Genomic DNA, 22,372 nt, shown 5'->3' with positions numbered 1-22,372 from the left:
GGGAAAATATTTTTTAGTTTGTTTTTTAGTTATTTATCCCTAACGGTTAAATTAGTAGTGGAATGGGCCACGGGTGGGTAGTAGGTGGGGTTAGGGGGCCCAATTCAGATTTTTGCTATGGGGCCCAATGATTTATGATTTCTATGTACGCCCCTGCCTAAGGATACAATATTTTCAACATACAATGGTCTTTTTTGACCCATCATAAGTTGAAACCAGACTCCACATCAGACTCCGATCCAACCAATCAAGGTCACTTCTCTGGTACAATAGCTGGATTAGTTACTAGTTAGCAGCTATTCCTGACTGTTATATGTAAGGCCTTGTTTAAGGCTACTTTCACACTTGCGGTAGCAGGGTCCGGCAGGCTGTTCCCCCAGAACAGCCTGTCGGACCCTGCTACCGCCAGTGAGAAAGGAGCCTTATCTGTCTTAGTCATCTCCTTTTTTCTTAAATCTTCATTTTCTCTTATCTTGGATTTCGGGGCTTTGGAACCGATTACTCAAGTTACAATTGTTTCAACATACAATGGTCGTCCGGGAACCAATTAGTATTGTAACTTGAGGGATCACTGTATGTATCATTATTATATCTGTGTCCAGCAGGAAATATGAATGAAGAGGTTTGTTACACTAATTTCAGAGAAACAATAGATAATCATGCCTGAAGTTGTTTAGCTGGGATAAAGTCTCTATGGCATAATTAAGTTGATATCTAACACCAGGCATGGACCCTGGAGTGTACTGGTCTTAAGCTACTTTCACACTTGCGTTTTGGGTTATCTGTCATGGATCTGCAAAAACGGATCCGTTACAATAATACAACAGCATGCATCCGTCACGAACGGGTCAGTTTTGTATTATGTGTAACATAGCCAAGACAGATCCGCCATGAACTCCATTGAAAGTCAATGGGAGACGGATCCGTTTTCTATTGTGTCAGAGAAAACAGATCCGTCCCCATTGACTCACATTGTGTGCCAGGACGGATGCGTTTTGGTGTCCACCTCCAGAGCGGAATGGAGACGGAACGGAGGCAAACTGATGCATTCTGAGCGGATCATTTTCCATTCAGAATGCATTGGGGCAAAACTGAGCCGTTTTGGGCCGCTTGTGAGATCCGTTCAGGGCTCTCGCAAACTGAAAGCCAAAACGCCAGTGTGAAAGTAGCTTACTGAGCTTATGCTTTGTAGCTTTTTAAATCTGCAGTAAGGGCTCATGCACATGATTTTCCATCCATCTGCTATCCACTCCTTTTGCAGATGAGAATAGCCATTATGAGAAAAATACGGAATGCACACAGACGTGTGCATGAGGCAATACGGCCGTGTGCATAAATTATGTGCCAGGATATGCATAACCGGACATGTGATGGTGACTGACTCGCTTAGTTCATTGCTCTTTTTCTTTCAGAAACGGTGATTCACAAATTCAATAGCTCCCTTGTGTTTGAGCTTATATGCTTGCACTTCAGTAAGGCTAAGGATACAAGCTTTTTTTTTTTTTTCTTTTCCCCGAGGATTGACTTTAGTACATATGAACACTCCTAGCTTTCTAGACAAGGGATGGGCAAACTGCGGCTCTCCAGCTGTTGTAAAACTACAACTCCCAGTATCGGCCTACAGCAGGGCATGATGGGATTTGTAGTTGGGGAGCCACAGTTTGCCCATTCCTGGTCTAGACAATTGTAGTCTAATAGAGAATACTATCTATTTAGTTTCTATCCCATATACAGATATATAGTAGAAATGTGAGACCTAAATATCCATTGACTTCTAGGTAACGGACAGTCATATGTCAAAAGTGTATTCTTGAGTTGTGAACTGGTATACCCTGTATTGTAAAGTGTAGTCAACTATGCTTTACAATATAAAGGCTTCCCTCAAAAAAGGTATATCTTGTGCGTAATGTATTTTTTTTTATTTTTTTATTGAAAATGGGACTCGCAGAAGTATGCCATACAATTGCATACCTTGTGCTATAACTTTGACATGTTCAACATATAGAGTGGGCGTTCAACACCCCAAATGTGGTGTGAATAGAGCCTAACAAGTATGATGCAAGCATTTTTAGATTCCTATAACATGATTTTAATGCATGAAGGCCCTAATCCAGTATTCTGTTTAGCTTCTGTCCATTAGATACTATTAAGTGTAAAGGGGGTCTGTTAGCAGTTTTGACCATAGTAAACTGCTGACAACACTAGGTATGGGCTTGGGAGAGCGGTCCCTTTTGTGGAGCTTTTATTATCAGGAGTTTTGTGAATATGAAGTTTTATTCTGCCAAACTCTGCTCCTGCAAGTGGAGCTTCACTGTGAAGTGCCCTCCAATCTCTGCATCGAGCTGCTTCACTCCCTTTGAGTAACAGCTGTCCTGGTCTTCTGGTTGGAGGCTATGGCTGTCACTCTAAGCAGAGGGGAGGGGCTGTGAAGCAGCTCAATGCAGAGAGCCCTTACAAGTAAAACTCCACCTCCCGGGCACTTCCAGGAGCGGAATCTGGAACAATAAAACTTCATATTCTCAGTTCTCCTGATAATAAAAGATTCACAAAAGATATGTTTTTCCTGCTCTCCCCAGCCACCACCTAGTGCTGTCAGCAGTTTACATTGGTGACATACTCGCGTTAACAGCTGCAGGCATGTGTCCATGTTTTGTACATTTATTTTATTTTAAAAATGAATTATTTATCATATGCGCATACAGAACTAAACAAAACTATGAAGGTGGCTGAGACTGCGTGCACGGTGAACGCCTTCAGCACACAATGGACACTCACTCTTGTTGTTTCTCTTGGGTGTGACCGCTTGACAGGGCTGCTTTGTTCCAGGTAGCATTATTCTCTACTACGAGGGGTAATTCAGAAAATTACATGGTGATAATGTTTTTATAGTGCTCACTCAGGTCATCATCACGTGTGTTCTTCATGTTGTTTTATTTTTAATTTACTCAGTTTTCAGAAATGGCCCAGTCTGAGCAAGGGGGAGAGTTTCGTCCCGTGGCACTTGGAGCACAAGATTATCCTGAGTCTGAAACCAACCAGGACACCAAGAGTAATCAAGCGCAAGAAACAAACAAGTCACAGGCTTCGGAAACTCATTCCAACCAAAAATTTATCTTGAGAAAGTTCTTTGTTGCTAGGGTAAAACAAATATGTAATTTATAGAGCATGCATAATAGACTGTACTGTTATCTGCTTCCAGCGTTCTTAAAGGGGTTATCCAATATTGTACAACAGCCTCCCCATGTGCCGGGCCCCTCAGAGGAAAAATACTTACTCTGCTCCCTGCGCCGCTCCTGGTCCCCGCACCGCCGCTGCTGCTTCTCCCTGTACATGGATGAAAACATTTGGTGTCGGGGGGAGCAGCCAGTGGTAGGCGGGTACGGGGGGGAGCCTCCCTAGCGTCGCCCGCAATGCTAGGGAGGCTCATCCTCCGCCTGCTATTGGCTGCTCCCCCTGACACCGTATGTTTTCATCAGTGTACAGAGAGAAGCAGCAGTGGTGCGGGGACCAGGAGCGTCGCAGGGAGTGGGGGAAGTATGTTCTCTCTGAGGGGCACGGCACATGGGGAGGATGTTGTATGATATTGGATAACCCCTTTAAAGAGAACCTGTCTATGGTTCCCTGTCTGTCTGAGGGCAGCATAAACGGGCGACAGAAACCTTGATGAAAATTCTTGAATTGACCCAGCCATTTTGCTAAAATGTGTACTGAGCAGGTCCATCTGTTCAATAGAGAGCGCTTGCCTTAGAGCCCTCATATATTCTTGAGCACCCAGCTCTCCCTGCTCCTAGGACCTCATGAAGGTAAGGACTGTCCAGCACTTGCGTTCTATTGAAGTTTACACTGGAGCTGCTCAATACAGATTTTAGCAAAATGTTAATTCAAGAGGTGACAGATTTCCTTAGCTCAGAACCTAATCCTCATCCTCACTGTTATGACTTAAGCCTCATTCACATGTCGGTGTTTTGGACATTGGAGCCTCCACAGACATAAGATATAAGGGAAAGATCCGCCCCTGTTCTGTGTTTAGAGATGCACCTGGTTTTGGCTCAAAATCACTGATGGAAATCACTGACCGAAACACATTACACTGTTTTTGCGATAGAAAAAAATGGCGTCTTTAGGAACCTGTTTTCAGGTACCTTAGACTCTGCCCATCCTGTAGGCTACACCTTAAACATTTATCACCCATCGTCCAGATAGGTAATAAATGTGTGGTTACTTGGGATCCAACCCCTGTACACCATGGCTTCCTTCACACAGGGAATGTTTGCTCCTCTCAGCATATAGAAAATCTCTGCGGCATTTCCTTTGTGTCTCCCTGATTTGTCCGCCTCTGAGTCACACATCTCAACTAACACGTTAATACAAATTACATCTGAATAAATACTAGGGATCGACCGATTATCGTTTTTACCGATATTATCGGCCGATATTGAGGATTTTGACCGTTATCGGCATCTATTTTGCCGATATTCCGATAACTTATTGGGAACACAGAACGCGCTGCTCTCAGCGCTCTCCGTGTTCCCTCCGCAGCACAGGGGAGAAGGAAGCAGTGTCTCCCTCCCCCTGTGATGCCGCTGTAGCCAATGACAAGAGAGAAGACAAGAGGAGGGGAGGGGCTGTGGCTGCTGCGCCACCAATGAAGATGAGTCTTTCATTAATTCATATACAGGAGGCGGGAGCTGGCTGCAGAATCACATAGCCGGCTTTCGACCTCTATGAGCGATAGCTGCGGTCCGCGGTAGTTAACCCCTCAGGTGCCGCGGATCTCAGCTACAGCTCATAGAGGTCGGGAGCCGGCTATGTGATTCTGCAGCCAGCTCCCGCCTCCTGTATATGAATGAGAGACTTATCTTCATTGGTGGCGCAGTGCGCCCCCCCCCCCCCCCAAGCCCCCCAGTATTAATCATTGGTGGCGCAGTGCGCCCCCCACCCCCATCCCAATAGTAAAAACGTTGGTGGCGCAGTGCACCCCCCACCCAGTATTAGTCATTGGTGGCAGTGGCCACAGGATCCCCTCTCCCCTGCTCCTCCGATCGGAGCCCCAGCAGTGTAAGCCTGGGGCTCCGATCGGTTACCATGGCAGCCAGGACGCTATTGAAGCCCTGGCTGCCATGTTCAGCTCCATGCTGCTGTGTGCACAAAGCACAGAGCAGCAGGGCCATGTGAGATCCTATTCACCCTGATAGATCTCTATCAGGGTGAATAGGACAAGGGTTCTAGTCCCTAAGGGGGCTAAAAGTTAGTAAAAAAAAAAAACACAAAAATATTAAGTATAAATGAAAAAGATTTACAAAAAAAAATATAAATACTTGTTAACAATAAACATATTAATTTTCAGCAGATTTGTGTAGGAAATTTTTTTTTCTCTCAAAAATAAAAATACCCAGAATATCGGTATAAATTATCGGCTATCTGCCTGAAAGTTCACAAATTATCGGTATCGGCCCTAAAAAATCAATATCGGTCGATCCCTAATAAATACTATTCAGTTCCCTGAAAATTCTCTGCCCTCATAATTACCTATAGGACTAGGCCCAGGCCCATTGAGCTCGATGTAGGATGTAAGTCCTGGGTAACAGAAGTGAAAAGAGACCACCCTGCCAAGGTAGAAAGTGACAAACCACTGTGACAGTGCTTTTACTCTAAAACTGAATCTGCAAGGGCTATTAACTCAGAAGCCAGCTCTAGATCTTCATGCCCATGAAAGCGCCATGCACTACTAATGTATATAGCAGCTATAAGGCCTCATGCACACGGCCCAGCCGTATTGTGGTCCGCAAACTACACTTCGCAATATACAGACACCTTCCATGTGCAATGTTTTTATTTTTCACTCATAGAAACATAAACATAGAAACCTAGAATGTGTCGGCAGATAAGAACCATTTGGCCCATCCAGTCTGCCCAATATACTAAATACTATGGATAGCCCCCGGCCCTATCTTATATGAAGGATGGCCTTATGCCTATCCCATGCATGCTTAAACTCCTTCACTGTATTTGCAGCTACCACTTCTGCAGGAAGGCTATTCCATGCATCCACTACTCTCTCAGTAAAGTAATACTTCCTGATATTACTTTTAAACCCCCCCATCACTCACCATCATTAGAAAAACAGACACGAATAGGACATGTTCTATGATTTGCAGGACGGACATACAGATGGGACAGCACATGGATGACAAAATACGGCGTAAGCCACATAAAATGTAGGATACACACATTGATTTGTAGATGTAATGCAGGCGGTTGCACTTTACAAATCCGCTTATGGAAAATTGTCATAATCAAGATGATAAATGTTTACTGCATTGTTCTATGCAAGAAATTAAATGTTACTTGGTGTATACCCGACATATAATGTGAATATTATGTTGTTTTGTCTTCTATATACCCAGAATACACAGTAGGCCCTGCTCCATAACTATTCCTGCTAAAGAACTAATGCATTCTTCATATTTATCTGCACACAGTACAATGCCTCCCAGTGTTAGAGACCAATGACCATAAGTCACACGACCTCTCTACAAACCCACAGCATTCCTTATAGCCTTTTAAACCAGGGACCATTATAAAATACACATCCGGTATGTTCACTGTTGAAAGACTGTCTTCGGAGCGGCTGCTCACTCTCTGTATAGGTATATACAAATATTATTGCATAGGTAAAGTATTATTTATTTGCCTCCAGGAATGAGTTCAGATTTAGGTTACTTAAAGGAGTTGTCCAAGTTGTTTATTTTTTCGATGACCTATCCTCAGTATCAGATCGTCGGGGGTCCGACACATTGCATCCGCAGCAGTGAGCAGGTGTACTTACACCTAAGTCGTCTCATTCACTTCAATGGGACTGCTCTGTAGTATACACTTGGATAGGAACGTGCTGTCCCATTCATTTCAATGGGATGGCTTAGGTGTAATTACATCTGCTCACCACTGCGGATGCAACGACAAGCAGGTAAACAATGAAGAGGAGGCAGCTCTGGTATGGCATGCGCCTTCTCTTCAACCAGCTGGTTGGTGGGGTGGCAGGTAGTGTTGAGTGAATCAAGCTTCGGATCGTAGGTCTTCATACAGCATTAAAATGTATTGCCTCCATGTAGGGAAAATTCGTTTCAGCCGAAGCTGCACGAGACTTCGGTGAATGAATTCCGTATTAATTTCTGCGTCTTTAAAAACATTTTAAAATAGCAATCTGTAGTTGGGTTTGGTACTGAGATACCAACCGATACCAAACCCGACTTTGGATTCCGAATTTTAAACGTGCAGACATGAATACCGAATTCATTCACTGAAGTCAGAGGCAATACATTTTAATGCTGTACGGAGGCAGGTCTCCATACAGCATTAAAATGAAGTGTTTAAACCAATCGACTTCGGATCTTTGATCCGAAGCTTGATTGCTCAACACTACCCTGCACCCCCACCACCGCTGCCTCCTCTTCATTGTTTACCTGCTTGTCATCGCATCCGCAGTGGTGAGCAGGTGTAATTACATTGAAATAAATGGAACAGCTCGTTCCTATACAAGTGTATACTACAGAGCTGTCCCATTGAAGTGAATGGGACGACTTAAGTGTAAGTACACCTGCTCACTGCTGCGGATGCAATGTGTCGGATGCCATGAGTCGGACTAGGCTCGATTCTCTCAAGCCTAGTGCCTGGTATCGGACCCCCGCTGATCTGATATTGATGACGTATTCTGAGGATAGGTCATCAATAAAAATAACTTAGAAATCTTCTTTAGGCCCCTTTCAGACGAGCGAGTGTCTCACTGCGGACTCGCAGCGAGGTACCCAGCCTGAACTCCCAGCACTGCTGGGGTCACATAGCATTATATTGATTTATGATGCTATGTAACCCTTACAGTTCTGGAATATATTGGATAACACTGACAACATTATGTCAGTGTAATCTAATACATTCCAGAACTGTAAGGGTTACATAGCATCATAAATCAATATAATGTCATGTGACCCCAGCAGTGCTGGGAGTTCAGGCTGGGTACCTCGCTGTGAGTCCGCAGTGAGACACTCGCTCGTCTGAAAGGGATCTTAAAGAGGACCTTTCACCACTCCTGACATGCCTGTTTAATATCTTCATGCATCCCCCATATAATAACCATTCTGTTTACATCTATTATTATGGCTCCATGTTGCGCCATTCCTTTATTATTTCTACTAGAAGTTATGAATGAATTGCTAGCAGTCTGCAGTAAGGGTACAGAGGGGGAGGTAACCAGTTGGGGAGGGGTGTACCTGCACAGACTCACTCTATCCAATCAGTGCTGCCATTGTCAAGCTGTGCAGGTACACCCCCAACTGCTAGCAATTCATTCATAACTTCTAGTAGAAATAATACAGGAATGGCACAACATAGAGCCATAAGAAAAGATGCTCCAGAACTGTTATTACTTTGGGAATGCATGAAACTAATAAAAAAAAAAAGGCATGTCCGGAGCAGTGAAAAGGTCCTCTTTAAGGAAAAGTGAATTATGTTAAGGTTTGTTAGAAGAATGTGTTGTAATCCTTGATAAAACTAGGACAAGTCAAGTTGACTTCTCACTATTTAAATGTTCTTGCCTTTCTTTCATAGCCGGGAGCCTTTGATCAGGCCGTTGAAGATCTGACAAACCAGCTGTTATCAAAGGAGAAGGAGATTGTGAATAGTGCCTGGCTGCTAACAGAGTGAGTGTCACATTTGGTAGCACTGAAGTCGGTCGCTGTGTGTTGTTGCAGCGTAGAAACCATGTACAAGCCGTCTTCAAGGCTGTTCCGCTGTGACACAATGAGTGCTCATTTCTGTTTGTTAGTGAGAAATGATTTGCTGTAAATGGTCTGGCACAATGAGTGCTGTGTGCCAGCTCTGCACTGGCACTGGAATCATGTTTTCTGTTTGTTTCTAGTTAAACATATCCCCAGTCGGCTGCTGTTGAAGAAACAGAATGACAAAAACATTGAACCACCATAGCTGACACCGTAGTCTAGAATGGAGCTACGTCTTGTAATTAAAGCACTGAGCAGGTGGCAGGGAACAGCTTGTTGAAGGATGCACTGTACACAGTATATCCAGGGAAGTGGTTTGCATTTCTTAAAGTAACAGCACTATATTGTAATCTTAGGCTTCCTGCACACACACGGGTGCGGATTTCAAGACAAAAAATCCACACAGTTTTTCATGCGTTTTTTTTTAAAATATTTATTTATTTATTTATTTTTTCTGTGCTTTTTCGCCCCAAATCAGCACAGAAAATCAGTGTGTTAGGCATGCTTTATACTGCTGGCAGGCTGTTCCAGCATAGAATGCCGGGAAACGCAGTCCGGCCGGTTCCCTAAATATTTGCCAGATCGTGGCTGGATCACCACAGGACCCCATTATAGTTAATGGGGCCGGATGGCATTTCGGCAGCTTTTCTTTTCCAATCAGAGGGGGTGATCATAAGCGAAAACTCCTGAGCCAAGAGGTATACTGGATGTTCAAATTGGGAAGCAGGCCTGAACAGGAAACAAGACTTGATTTTGCAATATCGGTAAAGGGATTTATTTTCATGTTCATTATTTTATACTTTTTTGGTTTTCTTTGGTGTTCTGTAAGTTCTCCTACCCCATGGACCATGTGATGCTGGTATCTTGATTGATTGGTGCAACACATGGCTAAAGGCATGTGAACTTTAACAATTTTACATGTAATGAGTAAGGACTGAAATTTAATGGTCAGAAACACGTGGACTGTGTATGTGATACGTGTTTGGATTTTACTGCATAACAATAAAGCTACAGTTTTTTATTGGAAGCTGGACATTAACATTTTTCGATTAAGTTGACTTATGACTGAGTCTGGGCTATGTCCGCACCTCTAAGGACAACACAGGTGAGCGCTGCCTTTTTGTACTTTTGAAACAACTCTCTAGGAGAACTGGAGCAGTTTACGTGGGATTTGTCGGGTAAGTAATTATCGTATTTTTCGCCCTATAAGATGCACCGGCCCATAAGACACACGTAGGTTTTAGAGGAGAACAATAAGAAAAAAATATTTTCCATTACACATCAGACCAGCAATCGGACCCCCAAAGTTAATCAGACCTCAGCTTACAGCCCCAATCGGAACCCCAATGTCAATCAGACCTCCGATCAGACCCCCAATGCCTCAGATCAACCCCCCCAACCTTCAGCCCCATATATTCAGCCAGCAGCCCCATATATCAACCACTATATATCAGCCCCCAGTGCAAATAAAATTAAAAAAACTCTCTATCTCTCCTGCTCCTGGACGCCACCGCTCCTCACCATCGCGATCCTCTTCATCCTGCTGTCAGCTGTGTATTGCGGCGCGCAGTGTGAGATCACAGAGCACAGCCAATAGCCAAGCCGAGGACCAGGAAGCGGTGAGTACAGAGCCTTCACCGCTTCCCGGTCCTCGGGTACTAATGAAGCGCTCCCATAATGGAAGTGCTTCATTAGTATTTGCCCCATAAGACCCAGGGGCATTTTTCCCCCCACTTTGGGAGGGGGGGGGGGGGGGGGCGTCTTATGGTTCGAAAAATACGGTATCTATTCTTTACTACAGGTTTATCTATTTAATGACTAGGCCTGAAAAGGTTAATGATTTTTTTAGTTTCTGCATTTCAGCAGCCATAACGTTTTTTTATTTTTTATTGACATAGATGCATAGGGCTTTTATGTGAAAGAAATGTTAATATTTTTGGCATTCTTTGGGGGTACATATAAATTATGGTGTAATTTTGGGTGATTTATTTTATTTTTTATTTCTTTATTTATTTATAATGTTTTATGTTTCACATTAACTGATAAAGTAACCTGATAAATTAATTCATTAGGTTATTAGGGTCGTATGGATGCCTAATATGTTTTATACATTTTTTTTTTTATTTTATTTACTGTATTTTTCGGACCATCAGCTGCACTTTGTCGAATTATTTTCTATATAAAATTCATCTTGTATAAAAGAGGATCCTAGAAAAATAAAATGATCGGATCCTCTAGGCTGACATATCACCTCTAAGTTCTTTGATAAGGAATCCTAACTCGTTTTGTGCAATTAGTGAAACAAGTGAAAATGCACCAACTTTTTTTCTGTAAATTGTTCTGAAATCCTCTAGGGGCATCTAATAGTCCAAATGCCGGCAGCGGCCAGTGTAGGGAGGAAGGAGATTTTGAGCTCAATGAGAGTGAAAGATACTGTCAATGCAGTTATATGGCAGCAGCAGGTACTGTGAATGTCTGTGTCATCCAGGGGCGGACTGGGAACTTGGAGAGTCCCTGGAAAAAAACATGGCCCCAAGTTTTAGGTGGGTAAAAATTGACAGAAGGCAGACAACACAAGTAGGCTGGACCAATACAATTAAAGGAAGAGAGAGTTTGAGGGTTAGTCAGATCTGATGGAATGGACTCCACCGGATCTGAAAAACTTGAGGCGCCAGGGGTTTATAGGAGTGAAGTGGAGAAGACAGAGTGGTATAAAGGCTGCTCAGGGTTTGCCAGGCAGACTAGAGTGTCTGCATGTGTGGCATATAGGAGTAGAGCGAACTAGGGGGACTGGTGGCTGTTGATAACACCTCAATTCCGCCTGTTTCTGTAAAACAGTATTGAGCGCCAATAATGGTTGGTCGGTGAGAAGATGTTTTAGTGTGGTGTAGGTTTCTTAAATATACAGAGAAATTTATTTATTTTTTATATAGAAAAAAAAATATAGAGAATAACACACAGAAACAAATGTAGAAAGAAATGAGCATAAACACACTACACTGGGTCTCAAGTGCCTAAGAGACCGTTGCCTGTAGTGTCATACACGTCAATGTGTAGTAAATGAATAATGCGAATGAGTTCAAACAAATAAGTAAAATCCGTTTTAAAAGGATACAAGTATAATAAAAATACTGAAGTATCGTATACTTATTTACTCACTTCACGAGGGGGGTGGTTTACTAGGATAAGCATAATACACCTGTAAACCAAACACCCCCCCCCAGCCTGGATCGCTTCTAGAATCTTACAAGATGAAGGCAGCCAATCACATGGGTGCTTCTGTTCACTTGTCTTTATTAGGGTATATATCCGGCTCAACGCGTTTCGGGACAGGCATGTCCCTTCATCAGGAGCAATAACTAAACATCTTCTCACCGAACAACCATTATTGGCGTTCATTACGGGTTTACAGAAACAGGCGGAATTGAGGTGTTATCAACACCCACCAGTCCCCCTAGTTCGCTCTACTCCTGTATCCCAATACAATTAGGCAGGGACAACAGAAGTAGATGGGGCCGGTATTACCATAGTACAGCACAAAATACCACCTCGGCAGAGCCAAGTACCACAGTGCAGCACAAAATACTGCTGCCACTGCCGCAGTATCCAACTGTATTACTGTCCCAAGAACGGCTATACAGTTGAATTCTTGAGGGCACCTGCGGCCGCTGGCCAGGTCCATAAGTACTTGATGTTCCTAGCATTAATTGCAGCTGTGAGGTCGGTTCGGGTGACCCCTTGAGCATCAGCCCATCGGGAAATTTCCCTGTGGGTTCTATGGCCAGTCAGCTTCTGGTGTTATCTGCTCACTGAGTAGTCACATCCTATACAAAGTAAAGTGTGAAATTCAGTGAGCAAATAGCACATGCTTCTGTAAACACTACACTAACTAAGTGACCGAACATACCGGAGGGCATAGCGGGAGAACGGAGCGGCGCCCAGGGATAATAGTAAGTGCAATGAGATCCCTGCGTGCCGCTGTACAGATCATGACACTTAGTTCACAATGTTTTGCCAGATGAAAGGTCCTCTTTAAAGCAGGAGTGCGCCGGGAGCCACTCTGTTACCAAAAGATGTCTCTGCAGACTGAGGACCTGGACCGCCCACCCTTAATAGACAGCTGTTAGGTGATTAAATAAAAGTTGTTTGAAACTGGGATCAGCCACATACTTAGGGGGTCACTTATGAACAGATATATGCCACTTTTGTGGTGTATCTCTGGCGGCAGGTCTGAAAAAAGGGGGGTGGCGTAGGCAGGGAAGGGGACAGGCGCGGCTCATTCATCATTTTCTACGCCAGGCTTAGGCATAGAAAATGGTCTAAATGTAAGACAGCAAGGAAGCTGTCTTACATTTAGAATCTGCTCTGGATAGTGCAGGGCTTATTAAGACCGGCATCTAAAACGTTGTTCTTAATAAACGTGTCCCTTAATGTGTACAGGGAGTCCCAAGAAAGGTGGCAGCTGCTTATTCATAAAGTCAGTGAACAGTCTGAGTGTGCATGTTTGTGGGGCGGGATTGTGGTTGGCAGTGGCAGTATTTTGTGTATGGGCATCTTTGTTTTTTTACAAGTTTACAGTTGAAAAAAAATGGGAGGCAGACACAACGCGGCGGCCACCAGAATTTTGGCGCAGAATCCACAACAGAATTCTGGTGGCAAAAAGGTCAACATACCCTTAAAGAAAAACTTTGTCCATAGCAACTAATCATTTTATTGCACTTTTTATATTGTTTAGTTTCCTCAGCAGCTCTAGTAGAATATATTGTCTGATTGTGGGTTTTCACCCTAGAGAATTGCTACTGTTATTTCATGTTCAGCTGGCATTAGAAGAGAGAGCCCAGGCTGCACTACGTATGGGGCTTTGATATGGTCCTATGCCCTTTGGTCATTTATCTTGAGTTTATGTCCATACCAGGAAAATAAATAAAAGAATTGGCAGACTGGGCTTTAGGTCATTACAATGTCATTGAGATTTACCCATGCTTGCTCTCTCATCACATAACACATGAAATGCAGAATTGCCGTCACATATAGGGGGCGGTAGATCAATGTGAGTACACCATGTTTATGTGCCGTATTGCTTAATGCTAGGGAACAAGGTGCACACTGTGTAATTACACACTGATTCCATTCTATGTTAGTAAGGGTCCTTTTACATGGCCCAGTGCCAATAACGAGCGGCGAACAACAATATGCAAGTCGATCGGCTCTTGTTTAAAGTGCCTTTACACATCCCAATGCAAAGTTAAACGGGGGCGAATTATCATTATTTTGATCTTTCATCCTCTATTCGCCTTCTTGTTGTCTGCACATCCCATGGTTACACAGAGTAGGGTGCTACAAATGACAATTAGGTGCCGCATTAAAGATGCAGTCACCTAACAAATGAGTTGTTTGCTTGTTTTTATCGGGTGATCAGTAGTATCTTTACATGGGCCAATTATCAGGAAAGAGAGTACATGCGAATATTTGTTCCTGACAATTGGCTTGATCCTCAACCGGTGTTGGGGTACTTTCACACTAGTGTTTTTCTTTTCCGGTATGGAGTTCCGTCCTAGGAGCTCAATACCGGAAAAAAAACTGATCAGTTTTATCCTAATGCATTCTGAATGGAGAGCAATCCGTTCAGGATGTTTTCAGTTCAGTCACTGTACGTTTTTTGGACTGAGAAAATGCTGCAGTATTTTCTCCGTCGAAAATTCCGGAACTTTACATTGAAATGCATTAACGCCGGATCTGGCGCATGCGCAGACCTTTAAAAATGTGAGAAAGATAAATACCAGATCCGTTTTTCCGTATGACAACCGGAGAGATGGATCCGTCTACAAATGGTATCCGTTTGCACACAGATTGCCGGATCTGCGACGGAACTGCCTGCCGGAATCCAGCGACGCTAGTGTGAAAGTACCCTTAGGCTGGGTTCACACGGGCGTCACGTTTTGGCTCAGGATGCGTGCCGGGTGCATTGCGGCAAACCCGCGCGAGTAGGTACCCAATTGCAGTCAGTTTTGACTGCGATTGCATTCCGTAGTTCCATTTTTATCGCGCGGGTGCAATGCGTTTTGCACGCGCGTGATAAAAAACTGAATGTGGTACCCAGCCCTGAACTTCTTCACTGAAGTTCAGGTTTGGGTTCGGTGTTGTGTAGATGTAATTATTTTCCCTTATAACATGGTTATAAGGGAAAATAATAGCATTCTTTAATACAGAATGCTTAGTACAAGGTCAATTGAGGGTTAAAAAATAATGAACTCCCCTCCTCCAATTGATCGCGTAGCTGCCGATCTCCTGTTCTTTCTTCAGGACCTGTCAAAGGACCTGTGGTGACGTCACTGAGCTTATCACATGGTCCATCACCATGGTGATGGACCATGTGATTGGCCCATGTGATGTGACGTCACCACAGGTCCTTTAGCCGGCAGCTCATGATTAAAGAAGAGATCGGCAACTACGCGATCAAGAGGAGGAGGTGAGTTAATTTTTAATATTTTTTTTTTAACCCTCAATTGACCTTGTACTAAGCATTCTGTATTAAAGAATGCTATTAGTTTTCCTTATACCCATGTTATAAGGGAAAATAATACAGTGAATAGACTGTCATCTTGGCAACCATGCGTGAAAATCGCTCCGCACTTGCTTGCGGATGCTTGCGATTTTCACGCAGCCCCATTCACTTCTATGGGGCCTGCGTTGCGTGAAAAACGCACAATATAGAGCATGCTGTGATTTTTATGCAACGCACAAGTGATGCGTGAAAATCACCGCTCATGTGCACAGCCCCATAGAAATAATTGGGTCCAGATTCAGTGCGGGTGCAATGCGTTCACCTCACGCATTGCACCCGTGAGGAAATCTCGCCCATGTCAACTCGGCCTTAAAGAGACTCCTCAGTGAGGAATTCAGTTGTACGTCTCCTCCTCTTAAACTCCACTCCAACTTTTGGATAAAAATACTGCATGCAAAGATACCATCAAAATGCAAGGTATAAAGGATGGAGTAAGTGGATATTAATCATGTTCTCTAGATCCCAAAATATATAAACTTCCACATTCACTTTTTATGATTGCAAACAGTTGTCTTACCCCACCAACTATCTATGGAAAGGATGGATGGGGCAGTTTTTTTTTCAATGTTCTCTCCAGAGGTGTCTAGCAAAGGCTTATCCCGCACTCACTACTGAGAACACATACCTATGATTGGGGAGAGTGGAAGGATGGGCTGTCGTCTGACAGCTGTCTAATGTGGATGGCCAGCATTGGATGGGGTGGCAAACCTTTTAGACGGAGTGATAAAAATTATCTTGAGTTGCATTGTGACAGCTACAGCCAAAGGTCACCCGGTAACAGCAACAAGACAAACAAACGCACACGAGCCATATTTCCTAAAACCTGAGAAAATGGAAGCTTTGGAGATGTTGATCTTGTCTATAGCTAGCACCAAGACCTTTCTTTACAAAGCAACTGGACATGCTTGGGGGCCAAATATTATACACTATTAATAAAGAAAGAACCACCGCACACTAGGGCTGCACGATATGGGAATTTTGTGCGATTGCGATTAGGGCCCTAAAATTTGCGACAACTATACACTGCGTGCAGAATTATTAGGCAAATTAGTATTTTGACCACATCATCTCCTTTATGCATGTTGTCTTACTCCAAGCTGTATAGGCTCGAAAGCCTACTACCAATTAAGCATATTAGGTGATGTGCATCTCTGTAATGAGAAGGGGTGTGGTCTAATGACATCAACACCCTATATCAGGTGTGCATAATTATTAGGCAACTTCCTTTTCTTTGGCAAAATGGGTCAAAAGAAGGACTTGACAGGCTCAGAAAAGTCAAAAATAGTGAGATATCTTGCAGAGGGATGCAGCACTCTTAAAATTGCAAAGCTTCTGAAGCGTGATCATCGAACAATCAAGCGTGTCATTCAAAATAGTCAACAGGGTCGCAAGAAGCGTGTGGAAAAACCAAGGCGCAAAATAACTGCCCATGAACTGAGAAAAGTCAAGCGTGCAGCTGCCAAGATGCCACTTGCCACCAGTTTGGCCATATTTCAGAGCTGCAACATCACTGGAGTGCCCAAAAGCACAAGGTGTGCAATACTCAGAGACATGGGCAAGGTAAGAAAGGCTGAAAGACGACCACCACTGAACAAGACACACAAGCTGAAACGTCAAGACTGGGCCAAGAAATATCTCAAGACTGATTTTTCTAAGGTTTTATGGACTGATGAAATGAGAGTGAGTCTTGATGGGCCAGATGGATGGACCCGTGGCTGGATTGGTAAAGGGCAGAGAGCTCCAGTCCGACTCAGACGCCAGCAAGGTGGAGGTGGAGTACTGGTTTGGGCTGGTATCATCAAAGATGAGCTTGTGGGGCCTTTTCGGGTTGAGGATGGAGTCAAGCTCAACTCACAGTCCTACTGCCAGTTTCTGGAAGACACCTTCTTCAAGCAGTGGTACAGGAAGAAGTCTGCATCTTTCAAGAAAAACATGATTTTCATGCAGGACAATGCTCCATCACACGCGTCCAAGTACTCCACAGCGTGGCTGGCAAGAAAGGGTATAAAAGAAGAAAATCTAATGACATGGCCTCCTTGTTCACCTGATCTGAACCCCATTGAGAACCTGTGGTCCATCATCAAATGTGAGATTTACAAGGAGGGAAAACAGTACACCTCTCTGAACAGTGTCTGGGAGGCTGTGGTTGCTGCTGCACGCAATGTTGATGGTGAACAGATCAAAACACTGACAGAATCCATGGATGGCAGGCTTTTGAGTGTCCTTGCAAAGAAAGGTGGCTATATTGGTCACTGATTTGTTTTTGTTTTGTTTTTGAATGTCAGAAATGTATATTTGTGAATGTTGAGATGTTATATTGGTTTCACTGGTAAAAATAAATAATTGAAATGGGTATATATTTGTTTTTTGTTAAGTTGCCTAATAATTATGCGCAGTAATAGTCACCTGCACACACAGATATCCCCCTAAAATAGCTAAAACTAAAAACAAACTAAAAACTACTTCCAAAAATATTCAGCTTTGATATTAATGAGTTTTTTGGGTTCATTGAGAACATGGTTGTTGTTTTAATAATAAAATTAATCCTCAAAAATACAACTTGCCTAATAATTCTGCACTCCCTGTATGCGATGCAATATTTTAAGGGAATTGTGCTAGAGGTCTATTTGCTTGGATTTTCAAGGCAAAAAGCACCCAAATTACTGATAATGCTGAAATGTAGTTATGCTCAACTCAGGAACTGAAATGCACAGTGTTTTTCAAAATAAAACCTCTTTTACTAAAGTAAATAACAAATTTGCATTACTGCAAAAGTACAAAATACAAAACTTGCCATTTTCTTAATAGCACTGCACAGAACAGATAGACAGAATAAATAGAAGAACATTTGTTCATTAAAATACCGACTTGCCTCCAGCCCCTCCTCCCTCCCCGCACTGTAACTGATGTATCGCCGGCCGCGCTGTGCAACATAGCGGCCGGCGATACATCCGTGTCAGCCACGTAAAAAGTCAACCATCGCTTTATAAGACGCACTGCCATTTTCCCCCCACTTTTGGGGGGAAAAAGTTAGTCTTATAAAGCGAAAAATATGGTAATACAATTGCAGCATTTTTGGGTCGGCCAATTGGCGATTGCGATTTATTGCGATTGCTTTGGCGATATATTGTGCAGGCCTACTGCACACTCAAGGGTTATATGCAGAATGAAGTTATTTTTATTTTATGACAAATCCTCCAAAAAGAAGCAAAAAAGGAATAATTGCCAATAATTAGATTGTGACTGTTTTTCTTTGATGTTTCGGTCACAGACTGACTTTGGTCACAAGTAGGAGGAAGAGGTAAATGAGATGGTCCCCGTGGCAGTGTATGAGCGCTGCGGGGAAAGCTGGAGGCATGTTATTGGCAATTTATTCCTTTTTTGCTTCTTTTTGGAGGATTTGTCATAAAATAAAAATAACTTAATTTTGTCTGGTTCTCTCTTTATGTCTGGATTATATCCACTCCACCTAAGCACCTCATCACCTGGACAGTGAGTGCAGCCCAAATTATCTATTTTATTATACAGTATTCACGGTCAAAGATAAGGCCATGTTCACATCTCCGGCTCAGAGCAGCCTTCTGGATCTCGCTGGATTCTCTACTTCACTGTCAGATGTCTATTGACTAATGAGGTCCGGCAGTGATCCAGTCACTTTCAGACATAAATGCCAGGTTTCAGTCAGACAAAACAAACATTGCAAGCAACATGGTTTTATTTTATTTTATTTTATTTTTTTCATCTAGCTGACAGCCAGCATTTGCGCCAGATCTCCTTAAAGGGGTTATCCAACATCATACAACAGCCCCCTCCCCCTCCATCCCCCATGTGGCTGGCCCCTCAGAGGGAATATACTTACCCCGCTCCCTGCACCGCTCCTGGTCCCTGCACCGCCGCCTGTGCTTCTCCCTGTACACAGATGAAAACATTCAGTGTCGGAGGGGAGCAGCCAATGGCAGATAGGGACGAGCCTCACTAGCATCACCCACAACACCCATTGGCTGCTCATCCGTGTACAGGGAGCAGTGACGGTGCGGGGACCGGGAGTGGGGTAAGTATATTCGCTCTGAGGGGCCCGGCACATGGTTGAGCTGTTGTATGATGTTGAATCCGATAACCCCTTTAATAGAAATGTGAACGAGGACTAAGTTGCCTCTTACCCTGTGGTATAGAGCCTCCTCGCATAGAGTACCACAAGAGCTTTGTACTGCATTTTGGGAGCTGTCCTAGTGGATAAAATGATGAGAGGAAAGAACATCAGTCGCATGGATGGAAAAATGAGCAGATGGACATCCTTGTTACTGTGTAACCATTAACCAGTTAAGACCAGGCCATTTACTCCCTTTGTGACCAGGTGCATTTTCCATTTTTTTAGTACATGCATAAATAATTTTTGCCCCTCCTTTTTTTATTTATTTTTTCGTGATATCTGGGGCTTTATATTTTATGTCATTTTTATTTTAGTAATTTTTTTTTATACATAGGAAAATGGAAAAAAAAAAAAACTTTTCAGATGTTTTTTTATTTTTTTTTATTAATTGCACAAAGCACATCTAAAATCTTTTAAATGATGTCCCCTATCCATAACTGTTGTTTTGTTATATGGGGCATATTGGTAATGCTCGCAGGGGCAGGGCTAGAAGCTGTGACATGGTATGTGGTGACCTTTTTTATTTATTTAATTTGTCTTTTATTTATATATTATATATATTAAATTTTTTTTTTGCTTTGTCTGATGTCTCCTGTACTGGGGATGACATAATAGTCCCATTTACAGAGGGAATAGAATATAGTCCTCAGAGTGGTTTGCAGAGATGTAAGACCCAGCAGCTCAATCAATCACATGATCACTGGGACTGAAGCAGTAAGAAGCTGCATTGCCACTTCCTGATCTCTATACCCAGCACTCATTCTTTATGGGCAGCCTTGCTGTCACTGACCTCAGGCTCCCTGCTGCAGCAGCTGCACGATTAGCGTGCAGATGTGATCTATGCAAGGAAGTTTAGGGTCAGTGGGTGGTCGACAAGCGAATAACCCCTTAGTGACCAGCCTGTTTTGGGCCTTACTGACCAAGCCTTTTTCTTCCCTTTTTTTCATTGTCACCTTCCAAGAGCTATACCCTTTTTTTTTTTTTACGTTTATATAGCTGTATGAGGGCTTGTTTTTTTTATAGGACAAGTTTTAGTTTTTAGTGATGTCATTTTGGGGTACACATAACTTTCTGATTTATCTTTTATTAACTCTTCCTGGGAGGGAGATGGGAAATATAGCAATACTGCCGCTGAGTTTTTTGCATTATAAATGTTACGGCTTTCATTTTTCGGTATAAATAACATAATATCTTCATTCTCTGGGTCAGTACGATTACAGCGATACCAAATACATGTTTTTTTTTTTTACTTCTTTTGTGCAATAAAACCCCTTCTTTTTTTTTTTTTTTAAAATAAAGAACCTTTTTTTCATCGCTACTTCCCAACACACACAACTTTATTTTTCTTTCTATGGAGTTGTGAGAGGGCTTGATTTTTGCAGGACGACTTGTAGTTTTTGTTGCTATCATTTTGGAGTAAATTAAACTTTTTGATTGCTTAACTTTTTTCAGTGGCAATTCTGCCTTTTTTTTTTTTTATTATTTTTTTTATTATTCTTTTTACTGCGTTCACTGTATGGGTTAATTTATATTATATTTACCGGTATGTAGTGCGGGTCATTATGGACGCAGCGATACCAAACATATGGGGGAGATATATATATTTTTTATTTAAAGAGGACCTTTTCACGGTTTTATATTAATTGAGATAAATACCTTTACTTGCGGGGTACCCGCTAATGCTGCCACTTTGCCGGATTTTTTTTAAATATCGCTCCTGTGCCCCCCTGTATTTTTTGCGCTCAGTATGCTAATACTGAGCATCGGTACAGGAGGAGACGCCAGAGTTTCTCAATGAGGGTCTCCTTCTCCCTGGCTGTGCCGCGATCCAATCACAGCGGAGAGCGTCACAGCCAGGGAGAAGGTGAGCTGTTTTTTTCAATGGCTGTGACGCGCTCCGCTGTGATGGGACAGCGCCACAGCCAGTTAGAAGAGACCCCCCACTGAGAAAAGCTGATGTCTCCTCCCTGTTCCGATGCCATTAATTAGCATACAGGGCGCCTAAACAGAACGAGGGGCACAGCGGTGCAACAAAGGAGCATATCATGAAAAAAATTATCGATTTGACATCTATGAAAGGTATCGCTTTTATAAAGTAAAAACTGGTGAAAGGTCCTCTTTAAGTAATAATAAAAATAGGAAAAAAAAGAGAAAAGTATACAGATTAGGTATTTCCGCGACTGTATCGACCAGCTCTATAAAAATATCACCTGATCCACCCTGTCAGGTGAATGCAGTAAAAAAAAAAGTGCCAATACAGCCATTTTTTTATCACCTTCCCTCACAAAAAGTGTAATACCAAGCAATCAAAAAGGCGTATGTACCCCAAAATGGTACCAATCAAACCCTCATCTCATCCTGCAAAAAAATTAGACCCTACCGAAGACAATCGTCCAAAAAATTCCATTCTAAATCCTGCCACGTGCCCCCACAGCAGTTTACCTGCCGTATCCAGGAGAAAATGAGTAACAAATTACAGGGTGCTTTTTCTCCTGTTTTTCTCCTGTTTCTCCTGGGACCCCTTGTGAAAATGAAAAAAATTGGGGCTAAAGAAACTTTAATTTTCACAGCTAAGTGTTTCCAAATTCCGTAAAACGCTTAGGGGGTCAAAGTGCTTAGTATCCCCCTTAATATATTCTTTGAAGGGTATAGTTTCCCAAATGGGGTCACTCTTTGAGGATTTCCACTGTAGGTGCGTCAGGGTCTTTTTTTTTTCCGGCACAAAATCCATATGGTGCTCCTTTCCTTCTGACCACTGCCACGTGCCCATAGAGCAGTTTACCACCACATATGGGGTATTTCTGTAAACTGCAGAATCAGAGTAATGCATATTGAGGTTTAGTCTGCTGATAACCCTTGCTGTGTTGCAGGAAAAAAATTATT

At 42.8% G+C, this 22,372-nt stretch overlaps 1 protein-coding gene across 2 annotated transcripts in view; it reads left to right on the top strand.

The window, feature by feature from the left end:
* TPRG1 (tumor protein p63 regulated 1) overlaps positions 1-22,372 on the top strand; it is a 114,625-nt gene that overhangs the window by 20,792 nt on the left and 71,461 nt on the right. The window contains exons 2-3 of one of the 2 annotated variants that reach the window (XM_040428382.1): positions 2,956-3,138; positions 8,605-8,696. In XM_040428382.1, coding sequence (XP_040284316.1) covers positions 2,959-3,138; positions 8,605-8,696 — 272 coding nt within the window. In that variant the 5' untranslated portion in view covers positions 2,956-2,958. Of the gene's footprint in view, positions 1-2,949; positions 3,139-8,604; positions 8,697-22,372 lie in introns of both variants that reach the window. The other variant, XM_040428381.1, reaches the window with a different exon arrangement.

This window comes from Bufo bufo, chromosome 4 (genome assembly GCF_905171765.1).
Source record: "Bufo bufo chromosome 4, aBufBuf1.1, whole genome shotgun sequence".
Taxonomy (NCBI): Eukaryota; Metazoa; Chordata; class Amphibia; order Anura; family Bufonidae; genus Bufo; species Bufo bufo.
Note: the sequence above shows the minus strand (reverse complement) of the source record. Positions and strands in the feature narration are given on the sequence as shown.